Source organism: Leiobunum rupestre, chromosome 7 (genome assembly GCF_980474605.1).
Source record: "Leiobunum rupestre chromosome 7, qqLeiRupe1.1.hap1, whole genome shotgun sequence".
NCBI lineage: Eukaryota > Metazoa > Arthropoda > Arachnida > Opiliones > Sclerosomatidae > Leiobunum > Leiobunum rupestre.
Genome location: NC_143390.1, coordinates 37,074,387 through 37,083,495, shown reverse-complemented (window position 1 = coordinate 37,083,495; position 9,109 = coordinate 37,074,387). Strand labels below are relative to the sequence as shown.

The following is a 9,109-nucleotide window of genomic DNA, read 5'->3' as shown; positions in this document are numbered from 1 at the left end:
TTACCGAAACCAGTCATGGTCGCCTTCAGGACTAAGGATGTCACCTCTGTCTATGACAAGAACTCAATCTGCTGTATTTTCCAGATGGATGAAGAGTCTGTCGCAGTTATAAAGAAGACAGGATTTTCTGCCTACACAGGGGTGGATAGAGGTACTTTCCAAGTCCTTAAAAATCCTAACACCCCAGCGCAGCCTGAAGTGGTGGCAGAGGACTCTGCTACTGAAATGTCGGACTTCGATCTGGCCGGATAACTGGGTTATATCACCCTGGGCTCCTTGTTGGATATTTCCGACATTATGGTGGTGGAGAACACCTCCACCGGTAAAGAAGGGTCAGCCCAACCCACAGTGGCTTCAGGTGAAAGTGAGAGTGGTCTGACTGGTGAGGGGGTAGGGTTAATCCTGTACCCACCCCCTTAGCAGGCGAGTAACCCAGCACCAACACCAAAAACTGTGGTTGGGTAAGGCAGCCTCAGCAGTCCTCTGTCGAAGGTTTGCAGTGGAGAACTAGACGTGGCCCTCATACAGGAGCCTTAGATCCATAATGGAAGAATCCTGGGTCTCAAAAATGCAGATACTGTATACTATGATTACAAGTCTACTAAACCAGAGCATATATTTTGATACGAAGGGGTATTCACGCTCTTCCTCTTTCATTATACCAATCTAGGGACACTGCCGCCATAAAAATCTTCTCCTCGTTAGCTGATGACCGTCTCCTTGAGCGGGTTTACAGGCACCATCCGGAATTGTATTTGTTTTTACGGCAATGCTATAAGGCCCCGACGCATCTTACCTACGGTGAGGCTCTTATTTCTTCGGAAGGGGGTGTCCAGCAAGGTGATCCCTTAGGTCCGGCACTTTTTTGCCTTCTCGTTCAAAACGTAGCATGCCGTATGCAATCAGAGTTAAATACATGTTACCTGTTTGGGTGATGTTCCTAATGTCGTCTTGAAAGATCTTCAACTTCTACAGGAGCTTTCGTCCGACATAGGCCTTGAAGTAAACCCGTCGAGGTGTGAGCTTTTAATTCTTAACCGGGTTGCTTTCCCGAACAGCACTTTAAATCTATGTTCGCCGCGGCAGCACCTGGAATGAAAATTTTGTCTCGACCAAATTACGTGCTCCTCGGTGCGCCCCTATCTGCTGAAACTATTTCCTCTTGCTAATTAGCTAGTAAGACTGAGGCTTTAAAGGTGATGGCGAGAAACCTCGAGAACATCGCAGCCCATCACGGTTTCTTCCTGCTTAAAAACTCCTTGGCTATTCCGAAGTTGTCGTATCTTCTCTGGAGCGCTCCTGTGTGGCTTTGTGAAGATGGCCTCAGGCAGATGGTTCGATCACTTAGAAATTCTACCATAGGAGAGTTTTTTTTTCAAAATAAGAAAGATATTTATTTGGTGCCTATGACAGCGGGGTCTTCGCACCACACACTCCAAAATTACATAAAAGGACTTAGCACCAGAACAAAGAAGAGGAAAAATTAAAAAACAAAAACGAAAATAGAAAAAACTGACAACAGACGAAATCTAATGACAGCCAATTAAAAAACTAGGCAAAACAAAGGTAGGAACTTAACTTTAATTGATTTTCGCCACTTTAAAAACCATAGGAGAGTTTGGCTATAGAAAAAGTGGCAAATAGATGGCGCGCCGGACACTGTGTAGCCCCTTCAGATACTTATGGGCGTTCCCCCAATGCATAGAAGTACTGAGGTACAGCTTAATTTATAGGATACAGTGGGAAATTTTACAAGCTAACTGGGATCACTTTAATTTCTGTTTCGTTTTTACACGTGTGAATTTTAAGGAAATTTATTTTTTTAATATTTATAATTAGCGAACATTAAATTACAGTTTCTCAGATATTTATTTGAATTGAAATAAAAATTTTGTACTAGAATTAATAAAGGAATAACACTGACCGTAGTTTTGCCTTGGATCCGCTACTATAGGTGCCTTCATTCTCTCTGGTGACATTAAATTCTTGGCAGAACCACTCTTTGAGCTCTGATTGGCTGAGATCTGGCTATCGTCTGCCACGGCGTTTGGCCATTTGCCAGTTACACGGCAGCATTCTAGTTACCTATGAGATTTCTATGGTCCCCCCCCCCCCCTTAGACTTTCTATATCTACGCATGGGCAAACTACTAGTAGTAGTTTGCCCATGATCTACGTGCTTGAGGGGCTACTTAGCGTCACTAGCGCCATCCATGGTAGAAAAATATTTCGCCAAATAAAAAATCTAAGTGATGGTGATAGAACAATCTCCAGTAGTGCCGCCAGCGGTAGGCACAAGTAGGCACGTGCCTACGTTGACAAATTTTGGGCCTATACTTAGGGGGCCTCCATTTTAAGAACTATAGGCCTACTTGGGGCCTCCAACTTAAGAAAAGGTGCCTACTTTAGGCTTCCAATTTACGAAAAAGGTGCCTTCTTGGGGCCTAAAATTCATTGACTACCAGTTTTATTTTATTCCTGAACGGCCGGTAATCTTTCCTTTCCACTTTAGAAAACAAGCCCCCTCAGGGGCCCCCTGCAGCCTAAAAAGGGTAGGTTAAGCGTTGTTAACATTCCGAGTTTATTTGTAAAGGGGGATCATGGTAATTCGGGGAAAAAACAGCTGCTTCCATAAGTCGCACACGTTATCGTAAAACGTAAAAATTACCTCGGACCTTAGCTCCCCTCCACCTCGTGGCAAGTTCAAAGAGCGAAATGTCTCCCTGCTCACAAGATGCAAATCGAGAAAGGGAGCCCTTGCACCTGACACCTGTTCGTCCCATAGAAATCGGATAACAAACTAGAATTCTTAATCGAATGGCTGACAAGGTACCGATTAGATTCTTGGCTAAAACGACAGTAACGCCATCTGCGCTGCAGCACCGTAACCAGGATTTGATTTCAGGGTGGGCACACAATGGAAAAAAATAAAAATAAAATAAAAAATTGTACATACAACCATACGGTTCAGGGTGGGCACGGCCCGAACGCCCCCCCCCCCCCCCCTGGTTACGGCCCTGCTGCGCTGCCTAAGGAGGCGCGCTCGCGCGTAACTTGGTTAAAAGTTTTCCTCCACCCCATTGAAATTAATGTAAAGTTGGCGATAATTAAACGTTAATTAACCTACCAAATGATATAAGAAATATTCCACTGACAATTTTTCCCGTTTATATGAACTTAAATGTAATATAAAATCGTCTTGAAAAATCGTTTATCGCTTTATAACATTCAAAAATAATATTTTCCCGCACCATGTAGATAACCGAGCATCTGCTCGTCTAGGTAAAGTTTGTGTTGTTAACGCGCGTATTAGAAAGCAAAGTGAGATTTTAGAAAGTAGGTTGTAATTCGGAACGATATTAATACTTTTCACGAATTTTGTCATCAGTGAATTATAATTATGACTTGAAATAAGTTTCAAGGTTTATTTAAAAGCTAGTTTCATAACTTCAGAAATACATGAACCGAAATTATCAGCGTCCTATTCCTCTAACACGGGAGGCAAGTTCCCCGTTTTCCCCCACCTTAGTGGCCGGATGTCATTTTCTCCTTCTCGAAAAGAGAACCTCCCCACCTCCGCGGTGAAGGTTTGAATACGCTACCTGGCGACGGCCGAGCGAAACTTTCTCGAAAAACAAATAAATAAATAAAATATGCTGCTGGGGAAAAATTACAAGTGCATCATGTGTCTGTCGAAGAAAGGCTGTCACTATTAGAAGAAACGTCCAAGGAAAGAATAGCTCAAACAAATATCATCGTAATCAGTTAATTGTTATTAATTAATGAAGCCCAGTTAACGACTAATAAAAACTAGTTTAACTTGACTACGTTAAAAATTATAAACAATAAATATTTGTATTATTTTGTTACAATAATTCTACTTGTTTTATTTGAAAAATAAATCTGAATAGAAACATAAAGGTAGCCTTACTCGTAAACGAAATCATCATTTCTATTGTTTATTTCTACTAGTTCTTTTCTTGTGGTTTATTTCAGTTTCTTCTTCTTCCGTAGCCTTCTGTTTCTTTGGTCTTCCCATATTCTTTGCTACTGCAGGTCTAAATATTTTTATCTGGGTTTCATATATCTTAAGTAGCTCCATTAAGTAATTTATATATTTTCCGATTCTAATAAAACTAAGTATTTCTCTGTTCTTTCATACATAAATGGTCTTTTAAGATTAGTTGAAAAGGTTTTTAATTCATCTACTTTTTCCATATTGAACAGCTGCTGCAGCTACCGCCTTCCACCTTGGATTAATTTTAATCCAAGCTTCCACTGACCTCTCAAAAACAAAACACGGCTAAGCCAAAGACTATATAAAAGCTTATATAGTCTTTGGGCTAAGCCTAGGTTTACAGACCACGTTTCTCACGATCTTCTTCGATTAAATAATTTATCTTAGCCTCACTAGATGGCGGTATAGTTACCCGTGGTGCATTCGAAATTCTCCCTGTAGTCGCGGGAGGCGGAAAATTAACAAGGCCTTGCTTGTTAACCCTCCCCTTTCGCACGAGGAAATGATAACTTTTCATCCATTGGTTCGTTCAGAATGTATCTTTAAAGTAGACGAAAATTTTAAGGCGCGGAATCTTGCCCAGTCTTAAGCCTCGGTTTAATCTACTGCGTATTTTGAAACGGAAAAACCCGATTACTATCGTTAAATCTTGGTTAAATGTTGGCGAACGCTCCTTGTAATAAGAAACAAATAACGAAATACGTTCTAAGCTTATTTAACGCCAAAAATTCCACGTATTTCGTTATTTGTTTCGTATTAAAAAGATCATATTATTAATCCAAGATTTAACAACAGTAATCGGGTTTTTCCGTTTCAAAATACGCGCGTTGACAACGCAAACTTATTATATTATTAATGTTAATAATTTTAATATTATTTTTGAATTTTATAAAGCAATAAACGGTTTTTCAAGACGATTTTATATTACATTTAAGTTCATATAAACGGGAAATTTTCTATGTTGAATATTTCTTATATCATTTGGTAGGTTGATTCGCTCGCGTTCTACATTTCGAACAGTCTCATCGGTGTCGTGTTTTCTTTTCAAAGCATTGATACTGGTCTTTTGGATTTTTCCTTACGGCAGTCAGTATGAACTTAAATTGAAGTGATCCATTATTCCGACTTTCCCATCATTTTGTCTCACACAACCTTCACAATAGCTTCATTTTCAAGCGATTTATTGCAAAAATAACAAGAGTTAGCTGGGTGGTAAATTTTAAACGCGGTTACATGAAGAGCGGCGGATGCGTTTTAAGTAAACGAAGGTGCAAAATTGTAAGACGCGTTTCAGGTACAACGTTAAAACCGCGATTACGACACAACGATTGCTCGTATGTAAAATGTTCATAGCACATTATTTGTAGGAAATAGCCGGACCCTAATGTTCATACTTGGTTTTATAGCTGTACATACAATACTAACGTAGATATTCGCGATAAACCATTACTGTGCACCGGTTTTCCCCATAACCATTGCTCGTAAAGCAACTATTTCTAACAGTAACCTGTGAAAAGATATGTTTTTGTTTGAGTAATTACTCCTTAAATATTTGATTACGGAATTTTGGACCATTCTTCATTTTTTATTTAAAAAACTATCTTTCTATGATTTGAAAGAAACGCGTTTTCTAGTGCGTTCTTAGCGATTGGAAATTATGGTAAAAAGAAAACTATTTCTAACACTAACCTGTGAAAAGATATGTTTTCTTTTGAGTATGTACTCTTACACGATTTGATTACTTTAATTAAACATAAGTTACTTTAAAGATGTAAAAAAAACCGCGTTAGCGTCGAGCTAAAGTCGGCCATTTAATTTTAGGCGAAATAGAGTGCTAGTTCACCAGTTTGGCATCGATGGCGTAACTTTCGTTGCCAGTCAAACGAAAAGCATGGGCCAAAGGCAGGGTTTTTTAAAAGTTCTAATCGGAACCCGCGACAAAATTTCAAAAATCGTTCTAGTTTGTTATCCGATTTCTATGGTTCATCCCAGAGCTACCGTGTTGTCAAGAATGTCGTTTGTTGATAAGCGCAATATCAACCTAAAAGGGTGGGCCTCCACCATGGGGGTAAAAATGGAAAGCTCCAGTTTATTTGGGGGTTTGTGATTCGCCCACTGGGTCACGTGTTCGAAAGGCCGGTGGTCACTCTTATCTTAACGAAGTTAAGACATTATTTTTACCAGAGTTTGATTTCATTTTGTGCGCTTCTTCAAAGCAGTTCTCTACATTTCGAGTCTTTCTCAGTCAGTTAATTTAGTGTCCTTTTTGTTTAAATATTTTTGGCAAGTGCCGACTTCTACCTCCTAGAGGTTTAAAGAAGCCGTACTGCGCTTGTTTTAAAAAAAAAACATTTCGGGCTAGTTAATATAGTTATAGTTGGCTTTTTCAAGCTTTTAGTAGATAGATATTTTGAACCAAACTATTGGTGGTGCCGAGGGTGGTACCATTCTTAAAACTAGTTTTTTAAGACTATAGTGGTACCATTTTTAAAAGATGTAATATCTGTAGTTTTTACTTTAAAAACTAAAACCAGAATGAGTTCCCGAAAGTTTATGTCGGGGCCCAAAAACGCCAAAAATGTAAGAGAGAGGCGAGTATAGTTCAACCGTCAGCTAAAATAAATAAAATGAATTCTGGGGAGACTCTAGGTTTTACAGAGCCTGAAAATAGTAAAAAAAATGTTGTTGACGTTTTACCCAATGTCGATGTCAGTCTAAATTCTGAGTTATCGGAAATTTTGGTTGAATCCTCTAATAGAGCCTCGAGTGCAAAGATAGACAATTCAAACGTAAGACGATTAATTGCTTTAGATATTAGTTTAGATAAGGATTGTCTGCCCGTTCAACCTAACCTCGCGTCTTTTCCCAAAACCCTAATGGGTGGCAAAACCGAGGCTTCAATTCTTCTTGGTACACCAAATACCAAATGCTCGAATATTCTGTAGCAAACGATAAAGTTTTTTTTTGTTGTCGGCATTTTTGAGGTGGCAGAAATACGGGATTTATTGAGGTGTTTTCGGACTGGAAAAAATGGCCAAAAAGTTCGAAGAACACTTTACTTCGACTAAATCTTTACACCAACAGTCTTATAAAAAATATTCAGACTATTTGGAATCGAAATCTCGAAACTCAATAGTATGTCAGGTTGATCAGCATCATAAAACAGACGTTGCTAGAAATAGAGATGTCTTAGCTGCTCACGTGCAGATAATAGTACTGTCACTACTGTGCGCCCAAAATGGGAACAGGGGCAATTTCGTAGAAATTTTAGATTTATTAACGAGAAATTATCCCGACTTAAAAGCCACGTGCGAAAGTATGCCAAATAATGCTAAATACATACATAGCACTGTCCAAAATAAGCTGATTAACCTTAGTGGAAATTTTGTTAGGCGAATGATGGTAAAGGAGGTTAATGAATCAGGTGGTTTATTTTCCTTAATTGCCGATGAGATTAGAGATAATGCGGGAGTAGAACAGCTGAGTGTTTGCATTAGGTATACTAGAAAGGAAATTGACGTAGTAGAGTGATTTTTAGCATACACAGATTTGCATAAGTTCGACTCAGCTCTGCTATAATTACCCTTTTGACGGAGAAAGGACTGAAAATTGAAAATTGCGTTGCTCAGACTTATGATGGGGCCAGTGTAATGAGTGGGCACGTAAAAGGGGTGAGGGTTCAAATAGAGAAGGCTGTAGGTGGAAATTGTCCGTACGTTCATTGCTATGCCCATCGTTTAAATTTAGTTTTGGTTGAATGCTGCTCCAATATAGTCGCGGTTAGGGAATTACTCGGATTAGTTCAAGCGATCTCTAATTTCCAAAGCAATTCAGTTATTAGGAGTGAATGTTTTGATAATTCTCAAAAAGAGCTGGGCTACGAAATAGATCTTAAAATGCCGCAAAACTGCGACACTAGGTGGTGGAGCAAAAAAAGGGTCTTCGTTACTTCAGAAGTAGATTTGATTATGTTCTATTAGCATTGGAGAACTTGGTAGAAAATGGTAAGCCCGAAGAAGCTACCGAGTGTCGAGGGTACATATTGCAATTACAAAACTTAACTAACTTGATTTTGATTACGGCTTTAGTTGAAATATTAGGTATTAGCAACTCCTTGTCGGAATATTTACAAAGTTCCAGAGTCGTTCTAACTTAAGCTATCGCTATTTGCATAGCTACCATAACTACCTTAGAGGAAGTAAGGAACCCCGAAAAATTCGACTTAATTTGGGACGAAGCTTCTAAGTTAGCAGAATCCGTTTTTATCACGGTTCCCGATCGCAACACTGTACCTTTAGCTTTAAGAAAACGAAAAATAATCCCTAATCAAAGACTAAAGCATAGTGTGGTAACGTGTACAACAGGAAACTGAGACACTGAAGCAAAGACCTTAAATGAACAGTTGAGATCAACTTACTACCAAATAATCGATAAATTTATATCAGAAATGAAAAACCGATTTTTAGAAAAAAATAGCCTAATTAAAGGAATAACTGCGTTTGACCCCGACTCGGAAACTTTCTCGTTGAAAATGACGTCCTAGCCCACTGCCAAATATACACTCGCTTTAATTTCGACCTAGATTCATTGAAAGGTCAAATTAAAATAGCCAGAAATTTAATAAAATCGAAAAATTTGAAAAGCGTAACAGACTGTTATCACTATCTATAATGACGATGGAAGGTGGCTTTCCCGACTTAGTTACTATAAAGTTGTTCTGTGTATTCCCGTGGCCAATAATATTTCTGAAAGGAGTTTCAGTTCCTTGAATAGAATTGTAACGCGTCTACGGACCACAATGCGAGAGGATAAACTTTCCAACCTGGTCACATTATCCATTAATCGAGATTTATCGAATCATTTAAAAGAACATCCGATGTTAGTGGTTGATGATTTTGGGAAGAGCTCTAATCGCAGAGTGTCATTCATTGAGTAAAACGACTTTAATATTTAAAATAAGGGATTATTGGAATTGGGGATATTGGATATCTAAATGTTGGTTAAACTGGGGGACAAGTGAAAAATTAATTTAATTTTAGCTTCACATAATTTTGCAATAAGAAACACGGGGAACTCTTTCAAAACGGAGAGT

At 38.8% G+C, this 9,109-nt stretch overlaps 1 protein-coding gene across 1 annotated transcript; it reads left to right on the top strand.

The window, feature by feature from the left end:
- Window positions 1-297: 297 nt before the first annotated feature.
- Window positions 298-7,997, top strand: LOC149936161 (zinc finger MYM-type protein 1-like). Its single transcript, XM_090153641.1, has 3 exons — window positions 298-382; window positions 7,121-7,514; window positions 7,586-7,997. Exons 1-3 carry the CDS (start codon window positions 298-300, stop codon window positions 7,995-7,997), a joined length of 891 nt encoding a protein of 296 aa, XP_090009767.1.
- The last annotated feature ends 1,112 nt before the right edge of the window (window positions 7,998-9,109 follow it).